The sequence below is a fragment of the Heloderma suspectum genome, chromosome 12 (genome assembly GCF_057233095.1).
Source record: "Heloderma suspectum isolate Gila_16-S chromosome 12, 16-S_ref, whole genome shotgun sequence".
In the NCBI taxonomy this organism is placed as follows: Eukaryota; Metazoa; Chordata; class Lepidosauria; order Squamata; family Helodermatidae; genus Heloderma; species Heloderma suspectum.
In genome coordinates, this window is record NC_139469.1 from 35,027,072 (window position 1) to 35,048,351 (window position 21,280).

The window sequence follows — 21,280 nt, forward strand, 5'->3', positions numbered from 1 at the left end:
GGGCACCAGGTTGAGGATGATTGCTTGAGGAACATAAAACAACCTTTATGTTCCTAAACTTGTATGATGTATAACATGGTTTGCTCATAAAATTATCATTATATCTGAACCCTTTAAAAAGTGAACTCAGTAAATTTGTAATTATTGTCTGAATAAACTAAACTTTTAAAATTTAATATACCTGTTAATGATTAAAAATTAACAATTATTAAGACGCTGAACTGCAGACCGGAAGGTCGGCAGGTCAGCAGTTCGAGACCCGAGTGCTGCGTGATGGAGTGAGCTCCCGTCTTCAGTCCCAGCTTCTGCCAACCTAGCAGTTCGAAAGCAAGAAATTGCAAGTAGATAAATAGGTACCGCCTCGGCGGGAAAGGTGACAGCGTTCCGTGCACCTCGGTGTTCAGTCATGCCGGCCACATGACCACGGAAGCGTCTTCAGACAGCGCTGGCTCTTTGGCTTAGAAACGGGGATGAGCACCGCACCCTAGAGTCGGACACGACTGGTTGGGGGCACCTTTACCTTTTACCTTTTTAAAGTGTTAAAATATAACACTTCAAAAGCTTCCTGGAGCTATTTTTAGCTTAGAAAGGCCATAGCTCAGTAGCAGGGCACATATTTTGCATGTGGAAGATCCCATGCCTAATCCCTGTCTCAACCCTTCCAGGTAGTGCTAGGTAAGACCCTTGTTGAAACCCTGCAGAGCTGCAGCCAGTCGGCATAGACAATACTGAGTTAGGTGGACCGATGATCTAACTCAAAATGAAGCTCTTCATCCCTCCAGCAAGTTTCAAAGCTACCAAGTTTTGTAGGCTTATTTGCAAAGCTGATTTAAAACTAAAGGCAGTAATGTTATGCTTGCATTATTTATTTGTTTTATTACATTTATAATCTCCCCAATAACCAATGTTCTCTTTTGAGAATAGGTATTGAGGATGTATGGCTACTACGTCAAGGCTTCCAAAAAATTCTGGCAAACAACATTAACACACTGAAACAGTGCTACTGGTGCCTCTCTGGGATCAAGGCCCTTTACATAGCAGATGGAACGACTTCTGGAAGGAGAGGAAAGATAAAGGGGGCGAGGACTGTGACTCAGTGGTAGAGCAGCTGCTTTGCATGAGGAAAGTCCTAAATTCAATTCTCAGCATTTCCAGGCTGGAAAAATTCCTGCCTGAATCCCTGGAGAGCCGCTGCCAGGCAGTGCCAACAATACTGGGCTAACTGGAGCATAAGGCAGCTTCCTGTGTTCCTACGAAAGCAGGCAGCCCCAAGGCTGGGAAAATATTCTGAAATTCTTTGGAACCACATCCAATTTCTGAAGATTCCCAGGTACCAGCGTCAAGACTTCTGAGTGTCTGGAATCTGTCCTGAAACAGAAAGCCCAGAATATTTGAAGGGGAAGGAAGAGTAAGGCTTTTTGTCTGAAGTTGCGGCATGCAAGCAGTGCAGGACGAGTTCGGGTTCCAGCTGAGTCCAAGAATGAGGCACATCAACCTTCTGCAGAAGATCACTGGTTTCTCCTCCAAGCCACATTGGAACCCATGAAAGTATCCCAAGACCTAGAACCTACTGACTTCGTGTTTTATTTTAACTACACCTCAGACTACTACAATACAAATAATTTGGCACACAAAACTCCTCCTTGCTTCAAAGCTCACCCAGTCTGGGGGCTGTTTATGACAATTACAGACCAATGCTCTGATATTTATTTATCTAAAATTATTTTTTGGCTGCCTTTAAGAATAAAACCCTCTTAATCCTGGTATCTTGAGAAACAAGTATGGTGGAATTCATCGTTCCAATCAAGAAGCACAAATTCTGCTCTGGATTAGTTGCCAAACATTGTTTCTACTAGCCAGAAAGAATATGGTAAGAGTGTCTGCATACATATGCAGAGTGCCTTTCCCTTTCCAACCAACAAAGGCAGCCTGCCCCTCTTGCAGGATCAAGATGGGCTAATACCACAGTTGGCAGTGTTCTCCATAAGCCTGAATCCCCTGCAAGTCTCTTGCTAAAAATTAAATGTTGCCCCCACTTCCCTGGAAAGCTCCAGCACAGCGCAGCAAGTATCCGTTTTCAAAACAAGGGTTAAAAAGGCTAAGAGACACTGGCCCTGTCCAGATGCAACAGCAATGCCCGGTGAGTTAATTAATAAGCCATGGGTTAACTTCAGGTTATTTAACCCATGAACAACCCCATGTGACCCTGTTCAGATGTCACAGAAACAACCCTGGAATGCAGCATTTAAGGGTTGTTAATGGAAACAGGAAGTGGCTCAGGTGTGTCCCCATAATTCGTGGGTTAATTAACTCAAGATTTGCTGCTGGACGCCCCCATTACATCTGAACAGGGTCATATTCTCTCTCTCTCCTAAAGTAATCTTTGATCTTAATCAAAGTTCAGAAGACAAAGGGGGTGCTTCCTCCCCACCCACCCCTTTCTGGTGTGGAATGGAGAGTGAGAGAAATAGTTGCAAGTGTGGCTGGGAAATGGAGAAAGGCTAAAGAGGTAGAGACAAGGAGGGGGAAGCAGATCAATAGCTACTAGTCATGATGGCAATAGATTACCTTCAGTATCAGAGGCAGTATGCTGGGGAACATGAATGGGAGAGTTGACTGACTGAAAGGGAGAAGGCAGAGGGCAATTTCAAATCTTTATTCTCCTTCCCTCAGTTGTGTAGAGAACATAAGAATAACTGTGCTGGATCAGACCAAAGGCCTATCTAGCCCACCAATAGGACCCTCCCATTCATGTTCCCCGGCAACTGGGATATCAGTAATTTACAAAGCAAACCTTCCTGTTTCTTTTTAGAAAAATCTCCCTGCAAGTGGAATTGACTGGGAGGTATTTAGAAGGAATATATTCTCAGGGTGAAGGGTGGAGTCTGGGACTGCAAAGGTTCTTTAGCAGCTGGTGCTGAGTTCCAGGAGGAGGATAGCACTGAGGTAAGGAAGCAAAAAAGACTGTGTGGGGTAATCAGCTTTACACATGGAAAGAGATAAACTAAGACACAATACTAAGGAGATCTGCAGTATTTCCAGAAAAGGAAGGGAGGGGAAAGGAAGAAACCCTTGCCAATATCATTCAGAATGAGAGATCCTACTCTCTCCCAAAAAATCTACTGGCAGTCTAATTTAGCTGCTGCAATGCAGCTCCCAGACCTTCCCCGAGGACTCTTGCTGGCCAAGACCAAAGTTTTTTGTACACCTGGCCTGTTGGTTTCATTCCAATGCACTTTGAGAAGGGAATTTCACAGTGTCAAGGGTACAGAGAAGACGCTGCCGACAAACTGAAGATGCATTTGACAGCTTGACTAGTTTATCTGAAACTTCAGTAAATGGGGATTTCAGCAAGTCCACATCAGTGGCCATTCTACCTGATTTGAATCTGACTTCGATTCCTGCATTGAGCAGGGGGTTGGACTCGATGGCTTTGTAGGCCCCTTCTAACCCTACTATTCTATGATTCTATCAGGCTTCAGCAAAGGGAGCGAAGGAGTACTACTCCATTCACTCTCCTGAGAGTGCAGCTGCTTTTGGCATTCCCTCAAATGGTCACCTAGCAGCAGCCATTACATCAGGCTACCTAAAATTGTTTCCATTGCTGCTGTTCATTATAAGAACTATAACTTTAAGAACTGGTGCCTGGGCTTGCTTTTTTCCCTCCTCCATCTAATTTTTATATGTCTGTCTCTTAGATTGCATGCCTAAGGGCAGAAAATGGCTTGCTTTTTTACTGCTCTCTAAGCTCAGACACTTTTTGGCAGAAAAATGCTTTAAATAAAATAGAAGTAAAAGGGCAACTTTGCTTGCTAAAAGCTCGATAATTCTGGCCACAGCCCTATCCCATCACCTCCTAGGTAGGTGGTTTTTGGTAGCACAGAGTGCAGGAAAAGCCTTGCTGGATCAGAACAAAGGTTCAGATAGCCCAGACTTCGTTTCCAGCTGTGGTCACTTAGATCAGAGGAACCCCACAAGCAAGACATGATAGAGATAGCCATCTCAACCTACCACTAGTCCCCAGGATCTTTTTATCAAACATGTGCCTTAAGGCAAAATACAGCACACTGGGCACAACTTGCAAAACCAGTACCTGCACAGGCAAATACCTCATTCTGGGGTTCAGAAACATTCCTCAGTATGACTAGTCAGCCTACCCATCACACACAGAGAATGTGATGCTTGATGTTGTAAATTCTGAGTGTGTGTCAGTGAACTCTTTCCTGCAGAATTGCTTAGCACTAATGGATCTTTAGCAGATGAAGTCATTTCTATTTTAAATTCTAGGTGCACGCTTGAGTTGGTGCATCAGGTACTAGCCCTGAAAAATCACACCCAGATGAGTTCGGCAACAGAGATGCTGTGGTTTGATACTGTCAAAGGTTCTAAGCCACCCACACAGTCAAGTCTGCTTTCATGTCTACAACTTTTTAAACCACACAAACAGGTAAGCCTTTTAAAGGCAGTTCTAGTTTTGTGATTTTAATTCTAACAAGAATTTTTGCTTGCCTCACCACTGGTCCCCTCATCTGGCCTACCAGCTGAATGTAGAAAGATGCAGTTAATTCCATTCAAATATAAATGTTTATTGTATTGGGGTAGGGGTGGTGAGACAGCTTAAGAGCTTTGTGCCAAGGCTAGATTTTACAGAATCAATACTCCACCTGCTTTTCTTCCAGCAAAATTCAAGACCTTTAAGACAGTCAAGACCTTTACTGAGGACTCTGGATTTGTCTTAAGACAACTAAATGTTGTATCCAATTACTAATAAGAAATTAGCGAACAAGCACACAACTGTAAATGGGTCAGGTAATACTAGTATAATGCAACAATATCAAAACACACAATGAATGTTCATTGTGTGTTTTCATATTGTTACAACATTATACTAGTATTACCTGACCCATTTACAGTTGTGTCCTTGTTTGCTAATTTCTTATCGGTTTTTACAACTGTGGCCCTTTTTTGTATTTTGTATCCAATTACTAAGCATGAGAGCAGGTGAACTGCGTAGGTTGATCTGTCAGTGGATGATCCTACCATTACAAGCCCTCTTGGTTTGAATAGTTACTGACCTGGAAAGGATAACATACTTAATTCTTAAGTACAGAAGATTGCACACCACATGACAGACCAAAATTATTATAGCAAGAAGTATCTATCAAACTAAATGGCAAGATCACCCGGTGTGCCGAAACATTCAGCCTCATGCAGTCACCACTTAGAACCAAATGGAACGGCAGCCCCAATTCCGCAAAAACTGAACTCTTTGAACACCCTCCCTAAGGAACTTATTGTGCTTCTCTCCCCTCAGCGTTTTGGGGCAGGTTAAGGTTTCTTTGTTTCATGCAGCCTGTTGTTAAGTGACTGGATCTGAACAACTCTGCTGCTGAGCTTGCTGCTGTTAAAACTTCGTACTGTGCTTTGCTTTTGGTGGGTAAAATCTAATGAAGTTTTTCCCCAGTGACAGAACTGCTCCCATCAGCAGAACCAAAAAAGGGCAGTTTCACCAACCTATGCAGTCTCCACACACCCTCAAAAGCGTTGAGGAGAAGAACAGTCTGGAGAAGAACTGGGTGACGTCTGCAGGCAGGGAGGAGAGAGGGAGAGAAAGTCCAGTTCAGCAAGCAGATTTCCAGTCATGCAACGTTTGTTATGGTTTAATTTTATTTTTAGCATAAATTGCTAAAAATAACGGAGTAAGATATTGTTATGAAAGCCAAATACAAATACAGAGGTTGGGATCCAAAGAACAACTCTATTTATTTGATATCCCGCCTTTCTGCCCAAAATACAACATTCTGGGCATGGGACTCTTTGGGCCAGTTTTCACATCACAGTGGTATATCAGCAACAAATTAGTTAACCCATGATTTGCCAGAATGTGCACTGTGTGTGAGCCGTTTCTGCATACTCTAAACAACTGGCCCGATTGGAGGTGGTGAGTGTGACATGTGAACCCAAACCAATGTGTTGTTTAGAGGATAAACAACTCGGCAGTTAACCCAACAAAAAAACCATGGATTAACCACTGGATTATTTAGCTCTTAAACAACCCATCGATCTGGGTTTGCACATCACATTCACAACCTCTGATTAGAGGTTTCTACAGAAACCAGAAGCAGCTCACATCCCCCCTGAACCTTGGGTTAAATAACCTATGATTTGCCACAATTATTTGTAAACTGGGTTAAAGTATGTTGGGGAAGCCCAAAACTCAGCTGTTTTAGTCATTCTTAATGACTAAAAACAGTTGCTTCTTACTTATGGTTCCATGCCAGGCTTTTTACATCTATATGAAACTGCTGGGAAAGACGAGAGTAATAAATATTTATAATTATGAATTACTTACTCAGAGCCAATTACAAAGATCAGATGGTTAAAGCATAAAATAGGAGTACAAACCACCCAGATGGATCAGTGAATGACACCTGTGGTGACTTGCCAATGTTGTTGTTGTTGTTCAGTCATTAAGTCATGTCCGACTCTTCATGACCCCATGGACCATAACACGCCAGGCCTTCCCGTCCTCCGCTCTCTCCCGGAGCGTGCTTAAGTCCATATTCATTGCATCGGTGATGCTACTAGCCATCTCATCCTCTGCCGTCCCCTTCTCCTTTTGCCTTCAATCTTTCCCAGCATCAGGGTCTTTTCCAGGGAGTTTTCTCTTCGCATTAGGTGGCCAAAATATTTGAGCTTCAGCTTCAGGATCTGTCCTTCCAATGAGCACTCAGGGTTGATTTCCTTTAGGATGGACTGATTTGACCTCCTTGCAGTCCAGGGGACTCGTAAGAGTCTTCTCCAGCACCACAGTTCGAATGCATCAATTCTTCGGCACTCAGCCTTCCTGATAGTCCAGCTCTCACAGCCATACGTTACTACTGGGAAAACCATAGCTTTGATTATATGAACCTTTGTCAGCAAGGTGATGTCTCTGCTTCTTACTATGCTGTCTAGGTTTGCCATAGCTTTCCTCCCAAGGAGCAAGCGTCTTTTAATTTCATGGCTACAGTCACCGTCTGCGGTGATCTTGGAGCCCAAGAAAATAAAATCTGTCACTGCTTCCATTTCTTCCCCTTCTATATGCCAGGAAGTGATGGGGCCAGATGCCATCTTAGTTTTTTAAATGTTGAGTTTCAAACCAGCTTTTGCACTCTCCACTTTCACCGACTTGCCAATTGTTGTTGTTATTGTTGTTCAGTCGTGTCCGACTCTTCGTGACCCCATGGACCATAGCACGCCAGGCCTTCCTGTCCTGCGCACTCTCCAGGAGTGTGCTCAGGTTCATATTCACTGCATCGGTGATGCTATCTAGCCATCTCATCCTCTGCCGTCCCCTTCTCCTTTTGCCTTCAGTCTTTCCAGCATCAGGGTCTTTTCCAGGGAGTTTTCTCTTCGCATTAGGTGGCCAAAATATTTGAGCTTCAGCTTCAGTATCTGTCCTTCCAATGAGCACTCAGGGTTGATTTCCTTTAGGATTGACTGATTTGACCTCCTTGCAGTCCAGGGGACTCGTAAGAGTCTTCTCCAGCACCACAGTTCGAAAGCATCAATTCTTCGGCGCTCAGCCTTCCTTATAGTCCAGCTCTCACAGCCATACATTACTACTGGGAAAACCATAGCTTTGATTAGACGGACCTTTGTTGGCAAGGTGATGTCTCTGCTTCTTACTATGCTGTCTAGGTTGGCCATAGCTTTCCTCCCAAGGAGCAAGCGTCTTTTAATTTCATGGCTACAATCACCGTCTGCGGTGATCTTGGAGCCCAAGAAAGTAAAATCTGTCACTGCTTCCATTTCTTCCCCTTCTATATGCCAGGAAGTGATAGGGCCAGATGCCATGATCTTAGTTTTTTTAATGTTGAGTTTCAAACCAGCTTTTGCAGTCTCCTCTTTCACCCTCAACAAGAGGCTCTTGAGATCCTCTTCACTTTCTGCCATTAGGGTGGTATCGTCTGCATATCGGAGGTTGTTGATAATTCTCCCAGCAATCTTAATTCCGACCTCTGATTCATCCAACCCGGCATTTCTCATGATGTACTCTGCATATAAGTTAAATAAGCAGGGTGACAATATGCAGCCTTGTCGTACTCCTTTCCCAATTTTGAACCAATCGGTTGTTCCATGTCCGGTTCTTACTGTTGCTTCTTGACCCTCGTACAGGTTTCTCAGGAGACAGGTAAGGTGGTCTGGTACTCCCATCACTTTAAGAATTTGCCACAGTTTGTTGTGATCCACACAATCAAAGGCTTTAGCGTAGTCAATGAAGCAGAAATAGACGTTTTTCTGGAATTCTCTTGCTTTCTCCATGATGCAGCGAATGTTGGCGATTTGATCTCTAGTTCCTCTGCCTCTTCGAAACCCCGCTTGTACTTCCGGTAGTTCTCGGTTCGCATACTGCTGAAGCCTAGCTTGTAGGATTTTGAGCATCACCTTGCTGGCATGTGAAATGAGCGCAATTGTGCGGTAGTTTGAACACTCTTTGGTGTTGCCCTTCTTTGGAATTGGAATGTAAACTGACCTTTTCCAGTCTTGCGGCCATTGCTGTGTGTTTCAAATTTGTTGGCATATTGAATGCAGCACTTTAACAGCATCATCTTTTAGGATTTTAAATAGCTCAGCTGGAATACTATCAACTCCGCTAGCTTTGTTGTTACTAATGCTTCCTAAGGCCCACTTGACTTCACTCTCGAGGATGTCCGGCTCAAGTTCAGTGACCGCACTATCATGGCTATCAAGGACATTACTATCATGGCTATCAAGGACATTAAGATCTTTCCTGTATAGTTCTTCTGTGTATTCTTTCCACCTCTTCTTAATCTCATCTCCTTCTGTGAGGTCCCTGCTTTCTTTGTCCTTTATCATGCCCGTCTTTGCACAAAACGTTCCCTTGAGATCTCCAATTTTCTTGAAGAGATCTCTAGTCTTTCCCATTCTGTTGTTTTCCTCGATTTCCTTGCATTGTTCATTTAAGAAGGCCTTCTTGTCTCTCCTTGCTATTCTCTGGAACTCTGCATTCAGTTGGATAGATCTTCCCCTTTCTCCCTTGCTTTTTGCTTCCCTTCTTTCCTCAGCTACTTGTAAAGCCTCATCAGACAGCCACTTGGCTTTCTTGCATTTCTTTTTCTTTGGGATGGATTGAGTTGCTGCCTCCTGAACAATGTTACGGACCTCCGTCCATAGTTCCTCAGGCACTCTATCAGGTCTAATCCCTGAAATCTATTCCTCACCTCCACTGTATATTCATAAGGGATATGATTTAGGTCATACCTGAATGGTTTAGTGGTTTTCCCGACGTTCTTCAATTTCAGCCGAAATTTTGCAAACAGCAGCTCATGATCTGAGCCACAGTCAGCTCCAGGTCTTGTTTTTACTGACTGTATGGAGCTTCTCCATCTTTGGCTGCAAAGGACATAATCAATCTGATTTCGATATTGACCATCTGGTGGTGTCCATGTGTAGAGTCGTCTCTTGTGCTGTTGGAAAAGAGTGTTTGCTATGATCAGCGTGTTCTCTTGGCAAAACTCTATTAGCTTTTGTCCTGCTTCATTTTGTACACCAAGGCCATGCCTGCCTGTTATCCCGGTGTTTTCTTGACTTCCTACTTTAGCATTCCAGTCCCCTATGATGAAGAGGACATCTTTTTTTGGTGTTAGTTCTAGAAGGTGTTGTAGGTCTTCATAGAACCGATCAACCTCAGCTTCTTCAGCATCAGTGGTTGGGGCATAGACTTGAATTACTGTGATGTTGAATGGTTTGCCTTGGATTTGTTGGATGGTTTGCCTTGGACTTGCCAATACCTAGCTACTAAGTATCAAGCTATATGACATGCTGTATTATGATTGAAAAAGATGCTTTCCCTGCAGTTTTCTTTATAAAGCCTTTCATAAACTCAGTTTTAAGAGATATTGAGTCAAGTCTTTCCCTGGGTGGAGCGTTTTACTTGAGAGCTGGGAGCAACGAAACTGGACCTTTACCTGTTCTGGCTTATGAAATCAGGCTTGTGGTTGGGCTTAATCACCTGGATTAGTGAAGTGGTGAACTTAGAGAGGGCTTTGTTCTTTAGTACCGAAGGAAGGTGTGGTGCAGACTTTACTGCAAGAACTATCACTGGATCCCTCTGAACAATTATCACTTAATGTCAGATACTCTTTTGGAGCGCAAGGTGGGTGGGTGGCAGCTCTGCTCCAGGGGTGTCCAGATGAAACTGATCTAGATCCCTTCCAGTCTGGCTCTTGGGTATGAAGCTGAAGCTGCCTTGGTCACCCAAGTGTATGACATGTGCTGGGAGATGGACAGGGAAGTGTGCCAATGGTATCAACCACAGCATCTTTCCGAGACACTTAGCAAGAAGGGGTGCTGGGGGCATCATGTTAAGCTGGCTCAGCTCATTCCTGGGAGGTAGCACCCAAAAAGTGGTGCTGGGGGAGTACTTGGCCCATGTCCTGTGGGGATCCACAGGGTTCTATCCTGTCCCCTAGTTAATATGTTAAATACACTATTTAACATCTACATGAGATGCTGAGTGAAGTCATGTGGAGATCTGGGCTGTGAAGTCATCAGTATGATACACCCTTCCCTCTCTCTTTTTTACATATGACCCTAGGGGGGCTCAGTATCCTATTTTAGAAATAATGTATACAGTTTTGATAGTAAATATTTGTCTTTCATAATTATTTGTTCAAAATCTGTTACGTTTCTTCAATAGCGATTTTCACTTATTAATTCAATCAAACAAGATCTAATTTGAAAGTATTCAATCCAGGGTGGATCCATATCATTTAGTCTTTCTTAAACTTCAGTGTATGACAATACTGAGACAAGAGGTCTTTGTAATGAAAACAGTTATTTTCTTTACAAATTCTAAAACTTTTTCTTTACTATTTAATTCCACATCTTTGATCACTGAACTTAAGAGAGATATGCTTGTGCTTATTAATATTTTATATTTATCCAATACATTTCTGAAATTTATATTTCAATTTGAAATATAACAATTCGTCTTCACAATGGCTGATGTAGATCCGCTAGTTCCCCATAGAGTAGCATGGAAAGGAACCTTAGTCAAAGCTTTCTCAAATACACGAGAATCCAGTCAGTAACACACTTAATACGACTAAAAACATAATGAAGAGTTAAATTAGGTAATGAGAGACCACATCTTTTTTCTTTACCTAAAATGCTGGCCTTAAGTTTTGCTTTTTTGTTGTTCCACATACATTTTCTAGTAAGCTCTTACCATATTTTCAGTTGTGAATTAGATACTTTTATAGGAAGAAATTGGAATAAAACAATATTTTGGGGAACACAACTATTTTGATTGCTGAGATACTGCCTAAAAAAGATAACCCAAATTTCTCCCATTGCTTAATTTAAGACCTTCCTTAAATAGTGATTCATAATTGACTTTATATCAATCATAAGTCTTCTTTGTTATATATATCCCAAGATATTTAATTGGTTATTTACTCCAACTAAAACTAAAACATTGTTTCATCTGATTTCTAATGTTTGCTTTTACATTAATTCCCAGAACGTCTGGCTTTCCTTCATTTAACATATTATGCTTCAAGCAGCACGCCTGCGCTCCAACAGAAGGGGGGGATGGGACACTAGCACAGCATCCTTCAGGATTTTGCCAAGCCTGCCTCCACTGGGCGAAGCAAGGACCGCTACCAACATCGCAGGGAGAATTGCTAGGAGAGATGCAACCTCTTCCCCATCACCAAAACCACCCAGTACTGCCAATCCAGTCAGACATAAACAGTGCATACTCTGCCACTGAGCTATGACTCCTGATATTCATCATTTGTGTCTAGCAGTTCACCTGCTCACTGTTCCCAAACAATTTTGAGGGCTCTCTGCCTACACCCGGACATACTCTGTTTTTCTTTTGACAGTCATAGATGGGTAAAGTGACCCTGTTTTTGCCCATAACCACAAAACTGGACCTGGGCTCAAACGCAAGGTACCTACTGGCACCGTTTCGGAGAGCTTGCTTGGAGGCTAGAGCAATAACTCAGCTTCTAAGTTGCAGATTCCACCCTCTTCCCCAAAATGCATTTTCTAACACAGACATGCATTGCAAGTTGTGTTGATACAGGAGCAAACAAGTGAAAGTATTCGGGGGGGGGGTATTTAGGGGTAAATACTTGTCCTATTGATTTCAAAGGACCTTAAGTTCAGTTGACTTTGGCTGTAATCCTACGTACACTTACTTGGAAGTCCTATTGAATACAGTGGGATTTATTTCTGAGTAGACATGTATAGGATTGTGCTGTTAGTCTAGATCTACGCCCAGATTTCTCCATTAAGTTCATATTTCATTTAAAAACAGTTTATACTTAAAAGAGAAAATTATAGCTGAGATGTTTTTGAAGAAAAAAATAGATTTTTATCCAGCCTGCTTTGAGCAGATCCAAACTACTGGTATCTAATACTTCCCATTCCTTTGTCCCCAAAAGCACTAGATTCAGCTGTTCTGTCCAAAGACATTATCATCTTTTAGTTTTTGCTTACAGCACTTTACTCTGAGAAAGAATATGTCAACTGAAAGTTTGCTTTTAGTATTTTAATAGCTGGCTAGTCCACACCAAGGGATATGGCAGGCAGGAAGCCCCTGAAATCAGGATGAAAGTCACTGGAATGCAGTCATCATTAGACAGAGACTGAACAACTTATTAGCTGGAAAATTAATGATGTAATAAGCATGGCACTGAACACACCCACCCTATGGACATATTCATCATATACAACACTGGTGTATAAGTAGCCTTGAACAGTCAGACTGACATCACTTCCAAATCCTTTGTTAAAGCCAATTGTGGAAATGGCTACGCCCAGCATAGGCAGTTCTCACATGATACAAAGACAAAATAATAACGATGTTGAAGTGTTCAGAACACCTGACACACTCAACAATCCTTACAACAGCCCTGCAAGGTGGGCTAGTTCTATCCCCATATCGTACATGGGGAAGTGGAAGTACAGATAACGGTGATCTGTCCTAGACCACTTGGTAAGTTTGCCCTGAGGTTAGAGTTGGATCAGAAACTACAAAATGGTCAAATATAAATTTGCTTAAGTTCAGTTGGAGCAGGAATAAACAAACATTTGAGTCATTTGTAGCTCACCAAACCAGGGCTTGCATTCAACAAAAAGCAGTCTAGCAAAACCAGGTAGTTTTAACTGCTATAAATTCTTCTCTAGAAATGCAATCACTGCTTATAGCTAGCCTCTGTGATGAAGAAAAGCATTGCCAATCAGATAATGAATTCTTCACTACTGGAGATAAAAGCAGAATTACAAATAAAATTCAGAAAATGAAAGCATCAAGCAATAACATATATTTAATGGGGAAGCTGCCTAAACAAGACTGACAACATAATTCTATACATGTCTACTCAGACAGAAGTCCCATTGAGTTCAACGGGGCTTATTCCCAGTTAAGCGGGTAAAGGACTGCTGCCTGGTTCTTTTTTGCGTGTGCAAAGGCCACGTGAAGCCATGGCCGATTTGTTTCCCCAAGTTATATTCTTTTAGGATTAGGTGCCTGCTACGTAGAATTTGTGTGCCAAATGAAGAGGGTCATGGACAAGTCCAGGGTAAGCAATGCTCTTGGGCTAGGCACCTGAAGTAGCATAGATGCAAAAACGAAAGAAACTGCTCAGGTAATAGTGAGGGGCTCAGCAATGCTTTTAGAGCACAGGCATAATTTTTCTTAATCAGTGTTACATAACTTGTGCCTCAACTGCAATTGCTTGTGTTAGTGTCTCATTTGCTGCCATAAGACCCATAAAATTAGTGTGACAATTCCACATAAGTGGGACCTGCAACAAAATGAGGTCATGTGGAGCACTCCTGTTCAGTGTTGCAGTCAGGAACCCCATAAGCAAGACATGAATGATGGAGATAGCCATCTCAACCTACTGCTAGTCCCTTGGATCTTTTTCTCAAACGTGTGCCTTAAGGTATAATACAGCACAATGAGCCCAACTTGCAAAACCAGTACCCATACACACAAATAGCTCATTCTGGGATTCTGAAACAACTCATATGGAAAAGTTGTTATACACAGATGAAACTTGCGGGACACACTTTTTGCATTTGAAGAAGTTTATGTTGATAACTTCAGTGCCCTTTGTGAGTACAGTCCTGTTTCCAAATCAAAGTGAGGATAATATGCAAGAAAAAAAGTAGCTGTTTCACTTTTGATAATGCTGAATGAGAGGTACAATAAATGTTCAAGAATTTAGCTTATTAGACTCCATAATTCAACTCTAAGGAATTTCCAGGACAAAACCTCTAAAGCAACCTCATGTAGTTCTGAAATTCTTTCTGCCTAAGATCCAGGTTGCCCTATGTCAGGAAAATTTAGTGCTGAAAAAAAAAGGAGGGGGAGGAAGACACACACAGGATCTGATTCCAGACTGCACTACAGCCAAACCCTGCAAGCTCAGCAGTTTCTACTCGAAGCAGACGCAAAACAGTCTGTAAGCTGAGCCTGGGGAAGATTAATGAACACATTAACTTCAATTTCCTCCTGCCCTGCTGAAGATTTTAACAAGTTACAGTCATTAATTTAGAGCTTGTACAGTGGCTGAAAGACAGAAGATCACACAATACAAGCTTGAAAACAAGGCAGTAAAATACAATGAAATGAGACATCCAGCTGCAGAAACCTAAAGCAATTTTCTTTTCCAATTGTTTACTCTGGTGGAATTAAAGCTTATACAGAAAATAATGTGATGCCTTGAGTTAAAGATTGCCATCTACAATGACACCTGTAAATCTTGCAGAAATTATGCCTGACCAACCCTTGGTCCCATTCTCAAATCAAAGATAGAATAAGGTGGGTGAGGGAAACTAACCAGCTTGCTCAAACCCAGGAAAAGGGAGAGGTTTTCCTCCTTCGCACATAATACTAGAACCTGGGGTTACCCCATGAAGTTGTTTGGTGGGAGATTCAGGACAGATAAAAGGAAGTACTTCTTCACTCAGTGCATAGTTAATGGAATTCACTTCCACAAGACATTGTGATGGCTACCACTTTGGATGGCTTTAAAGGGGGATTGGTCAAATTCATGGAGTATAGAGCTATCAATGGCTACAAGTCCTCATGGCTATAGGCTGCCTCCAGTATCAGAGGCAGTGAGCCTATGCACACCAGTTGCTGAGGAACATGCGCATGAGGGTGCTGTTGCACTCCTGTCCTGCTTGTGGGTTTCCCGTGGGCAGCTGGTTGGACCCCTGATCTGATCCAGCAAGGCTCCTATGTTCATATGAGCTCAGAATTGTATACATGATGCTCCCCTCCCCTTTTATCTTAACCACCCTGTGAGGTAGGTTAGGCCTCCGAGTGAGCTTCATGTCTGAGTGGGGATTTGAACTCAAGCCTCCCCAAAGCCAGCCCTGCTGTTTTCTTCCTAATTGGAAAACAACAACCAGGGGTGGGGAACAATTTTCATTGGGAAAATATCAGCAGGAGATGGGGTTAAACCCCCGTCCCCGCAGCACCACAGTCCCAACCCCCCCCCCCCACCGCCCCCTGGCTGATTTTTACAAAAATCATGGAACCTAAACTTATGCATCCAGTTTGGCCTTTATAAAGAGAAAGACAGAATGAACACATGATGCTTACAATTCAAAATCCACACACACACACACACATTGTATAAGTACAGGCTCCCTATATGAGGGAACCCCCTTTTCTTGTCCTGATTTACTTTCAGACCCCCATGCTTCTGCTGTGAATTCTGAATTCAATGCTCTTTATCCTATATTTGTTCACTGCAGCCACCAGAGCAGGTGAATGTCATTTTGCTGCCTGAGGCCGGACAGGGGTGCCCGCCCTGCCCCCATTAGACATACAGTAGAAGACTGGACTGGCAGTTGAATTCCAATTTTTCATTGGATGGGAAGGAGTAGGAATCAACAATACTGGCAATGGATCAGCATCTCCCACCATACCTGAGAGACGCAGGCAAGCTTAAGGGCAGGCCACGTGGTGAACACAACTCTGTCGTCCAATACCTCACTAGCGCTCCCGCCCCAGTATCTGCTGTCTGAGGCAACCACCTCAGTCTGCCTAATGATACAGCCGGCTCTGGTGGTCAAACAAGAGCCGTCCATTATCCAAGTCTCTCTTCCTCACTTGAGGTTGCTTCAACCTCAGATTAACCCCCTTAAAACATGCAAGATAGCAGCAAGGTGGGTTGTTAAACTGCAGGAAAGCAATGAGGAATGATTCTAACTGCACACTTCATTACGTGTCTACTCAGAAGTAAGTCCTATTGCGCTCAATGGGACATAATGCCGGGTAAATGGGCATAGAATTGCATAACTTAGGTGTCATAACACACAAGCATGGGACTCCTGCCAAAGGAAATTCTAGGTGTATTTTTTAAATCCTTCCTAACATGGTAAGGGGAAACAAAGTGCCAGTCTCTATTTAAAAAGCCAAGACACAAAGTTAAAGCCCGAAAAAAGCACAACAGTTCTCAATTACTATGTGGTCAGCTATGAAGCAGTCAGGCAACACCCTTTTACCTCATCTTCCACACACCAAATTACACAAGTGGTGCCACCTTCCTATAATTCTGGAAGCAATTCCTGTAGTCCCAGAAAATGTGCATCACTCGCCAAATTCCTGAAATCTGAGCCTTTCCAAGGTACTGCAGCGTCTTCATCTCTTGTTTACCAGCCACCATATTGTAATAAAAGTACAATATCTGTATCACACATTAGGTTCTACTGTCTAAGAGCCAACTCCCTATCACAATTCTCTAGCACCAACGAAACACCCCCCCCCTGGTAACACCATTCGGACATCAGCTTACAATCGCATGAGTGGATCAAGAAGTCATCTCAATCACTGCCCCAAGTATGGAGAACTCCTTTCCTGTAAAGAACTGCCAAGGCATACTTCTGAAGTGTTGTAATTTAAAAAGAAAATATTCAGGTTGGCTAGAAGCAGAGTTGTAACAGGTGTTTCAAACTGACCTGTTTTTAGATAGACAAATTAATGCTGTATGTATTATTTGTTTTTAAATTGTTATGCACCCTAGGCCTTCCAGATGCTGCTGGCTACAAATGTAAGTACGTTGTTTTACCGTGAACCAACTGCAGCCAGGAATATTCAGTTTTATTTGATACATCAGCAGTCTGCGCTTACAACAAGCAGCCTGGAGGAGGGTAAATAAGCCTCTACAGGTGATCCCCGTCAAGGTAGTAACTAACCTACAGAAATATAGATTATCTCACTTGAGAAGAAGATTCATCACATTTTGGGGGAAAGAGAAACTGTGCTTCTATAAATTTCGGTAATTCAGGTGAGCCTACGGAACAATACCTCCTAAAGTGGTATGGCTCCTTCAAGCCATTTAAACCTGATAGAGAAAAGAAATTAGAAATAGCTTGATGATATGCATGAGTATATGCACAAGCATTTTTAAGTGCACACCATTCTTCTGGGCAGGAGGCATTAATGCTCTATCTGGCAGAGGAATGTAAAACGATAGCTATTGCTAAGTACACTCTGAGAGTGCCTGCAATAAATTAAACTGATAGCAGAAGCTCCTCTGACTGTACCAAAGGTTCCCCCAACCCCACCCTATCTACATACTGCTGTAGTCAAAGGTCACCTTCAGCCTTGTTCTCACATTCCTGTATTCACTTCAAATTCAAGCATGTTCTCCACAAGTTTCTCTCAAGGAACCTTTTGTGCCCCTTTCTGAACCTAAGACAGTACAAAGTTTATTTGAAGCACACAAAAATTGGCATTGGCTGGGTTCAGACAACATAACCCACGCTCAAGGGTTGAATATGGGTTGTTGAACCATGCATTGTTGTCAAAATGTGGGCTATCATGTTGTTTGAACCCAGTCGCGCTAACAAACCATGGTTTGTTAACCATGAATAACCCATGAAGAGAACACATGGTTAGTTGTTGGGTTGTGACCTGTGGGTTGTTCACGGTTAACAAACCATAGTTTGATAGCGTAGCTGAGCTCAGACAACATAATAATCCACATTTCAATAACCACCCACACTCAACCCATACTCCACCACTGAGTGTGGGTTACTGTGTTGTCTGAATCCAGTCACTGGGACCATCTTACCTTAACAGGTAGTATAGCTATAGCAGTGCAATAGTAGAAGTAGTGTTCCACATCATCTAAGGGACTGAACCGTAGGTCCAGAAATCCCTGGCTCAAATCTCACCTCTGCCACAAATTCAGGAGGGCCTTAGGCAAGCCATTATTTTTGCAGTCTTTATCTGCAATACGGGAATAATAATACTTACTACTTTAAGGTTTTAGAACTACTGAAAGTATATGTGAAGTTCCTGAACACTCCAAATTGCTTTATTAATAACTTGCTTACAAAGTGACAAGTTGATATTGCTGTCATAACACCATTTTTTACTGACAAGACACAATACTACTAATAAATAATAATCAGCATTTATACAGCACTTGGGAGAATTCAAATCTCTTCAGTATACACTATCTAGTTCTAATCCTTACAACAACCCTGTAAGGTAGGTCAGTATTATTGTTCCCCTGTTGGAGATGGAGCTGAGAGAGAGAGAGAGGTTTGCAAAAGCCCTAGGCCCTAAAGTCTCCTAGTCATTTCATGGCAGATGCAAGATTTAAACTGGGAACTTCTGATCTGTAGCTTAGCATCTTCTCCACAGTATTATCAAGACAGGGGCAAATCAAAGCATTATGACCCAACATATTTTCTTCTCCTTCTAATTTAAATTTCTGTTACCTAACAACTTATCAGCTCTGAGGTATTTGAAGGAGAGAATGCACACCACTCCCTACAATGCTACAGGAAACAAAACAAGGAAGAGGAAAATAAGATGTTCCACACGACAACACATCAGCAATTTAGACATAATATTAACTCACTTCTTGAGAGCACTGGTTTCCCCATTTTAGCCTAGCATGTATTTCCTGAAATAACTGATCAAATAGTCATGCCACCAAAGAAGACCTTTTTACCAAATAAAAGAGTGAACCCAAAATCTGATGTACCAACAACACTTAAGGATGCAGAATCCAATGTACTGTACTACCCTTGAAGAATCAAGTATGCAATATGGTGGTTCTTCTGGACTCACCACTATTTCTGGGTGGATAGGTGGCATTGGTGGTCAGGGTTGCCTTTTACTAGTTTCAACTTGCTCTCCAACTGCAACCGTATCTAAAGGAGTAGGACCTAGCCTCAGTCGCTCATGAACTGGTTGCATCCAAGTGAAACTACTGCAGTGTTCTCTATGTGGAGCTGCTTTTATAAACAATTTGGACTACAACTGGGCCAGAATGCTGTTAGGAGCATTCCACAATGCTGGTACGAGCAAAGTGGCTAGCTCACATTATGCAAAATCCTATATCAATGACACTGGTTACCAATCCTGTTTCCATACTCAATTTAAAGTGCTGGTACTGACCTTTAAAGCCCTAAATGGCCTAGGAACAGGTTTATCTGCTTACACCCATATGGATCTAGCTCACCTTCAGAGACCCTGCTATCTGACCTGTTGTTAGTTAAGATCATAGCAGCCGGTATCAGGCTGAGGGCCTTCTCAGTGGTAGCTCCATTGTTGTGGAACTCCCACCCGGGGAAATCTGACATCTTGTGAATACTTCTTTATTCCACAACACTTTATTTAAGTAAATCTTACTGCCTCTATGTTTGTTTTTATTTCTTTATTTAATAGATTTCTATACTGCTGAACATATTTAAAAATATGTCTAAACGATTCACAGAATACATTCTAATATACATTAAAATACAATTAAAATAGATAAAAATTGCTAAAACATCAATAAAACATTAAAATTAAAACACCATAATTACAAATAGACTGGGCAGCACATTCACTCGGGGAAGGCCTGGGTAAACAAATGGGTCTTTAATTGGCATCTAAAGCATGATACAATTCGCACCTCCCGAAAACTAGGCAGGAGATCATTCCATAAACTGGGCACCACCACAGAGAAGGCCCACTTCCTGGTTGCTGAGAGATGGCAGTCTGCAGGTCAGCGCACAACCAGCAAGACCTCCTCTGATTGTCTTAACGATCACACAGGCCTGTACTGGGGATGGCGATCTCACTGGTAACCTGGTCCCAAGCTGTTCAGGGCTTTGTAAGCTAACAGCAAGACCTTGTACTCAGTTCACTAGCTACTGGGTGGCCAGTGAACTTGCCTTAACACTGGTGTACTATGTGCACAGCCAGGCCCTCTGCTCAGTTCCTGGCTGCTGCATTCTGCACCAGCTGCAGCTTCTGGACCAAGCATGAGGGGAGCCCCACATACGCTTACCCCTAGATACCATTTTAAAACTTTTATGCTGATATATTCTCTAATGTGCTTTTAATTGTTATTTACTATTGTTTTTACTCATATTGTAAGCTGCCTTGGAAAGAGTTTATCTTGAAAGGCAGGATATAAATGAAACAGAACGCAAAAGCATTGTCTTTTACTAAGGGCACAATCCTATCTGGATAGTCACCAGCCTCCGAAATCAGAGGCTGCTGACTATCTTTTGCAGGGTGGCTGGAGCACAGAGGGGGCCCTCTCTTCTGTGCCGCCCTGCTTTTTTGCCTAGGCAAGCAATTTTCCCTGTCTAGGCACGGCTTCGGGGAGAGGGAGGAAAGGAGCCTGGAGACCTGATTGGAAGCTGTGTAAAGCAGCTTCAGCAGTATCTTCCCCTCCCTGCCCCCGAGACCACCTCCTTTTCCGTGTCTCCACGCCCCATGTCCGAGCATGGAGACATAGGAGGCACCAGCTACGAGGCAGAGAGGGCAGGGAGCATGGTTTCTGGACTCTGAGGTTAGAGCCCTGGTTCCAACCTTGGAGCCCAAAAACTGAACAATCCTATGTCTAAGTGGCATAGGATTGCTCTCTCCATCACCTTTCAACCTGCCAGAGCCATTAACCCGGTCAGTGCAAACCATATTATATTGGGTAACAGATGCAGGCCTGCATCTGTTACCCAATGTCACAGATTGTGTAAACAGTTAAAATAAATTTTGTGAAAAGACAAGTTGGACAGCTTTAACAATAAAACCATGGAACTTTCTGCTTTCACTTTTTAGAAGTTGCTTTTTTCCACAGACACACAAACTTGTAAAATGTATCAGACACAGATTGAACTGGCTCAGAAATACTTTCTGTTGGAGAGAAAAGCATTTTTTCCACATATTTTCAGAATAATCACACACCCTCCTCCAGAGGATGACGGCAGGTAACAAAATTGGTTCCCAATT

At 42.6% G+C, this 21,280-nt stretch overlaps 1 protein-coding gene across 12 annotated transcripts in view; it reads right to left on the minus strand.

Moving 5' to 3' along the window:
- ARHGAP17 (Rho GTPase activating protein 17) overlaps positions 1-21,280 on the minus strand; it is an 85,407-nt gene that overhangs the window by 59,208 nt on the left and 4,919 nt on the right. For 5 of the 12 annotated variants that reach the window (XM_084819061.1, XM_084819064.1, XM_084819059.1 and 2 more), the window contains 2 exons: positions 9,268-9,473; positions 5,515-5,583 (listed from right to left, as the gene is read on the minus strand). The exons of 6 other annotated variants lie outside the window; for them this stretch is intronic. In XM_084819061.1, coding sequence (XP_084675187.1) covers positions 5,515-5,583; positions 9,268-9,473 — 275 coding nt within the window. The remainder of the gene's footprint in view (positions 1-5,514; positions 5,584-9,267; positions 9,474-21,280) is intronic. One more of the 12 variants, XM_084819065.1, reaches the window with a different exon arrangement.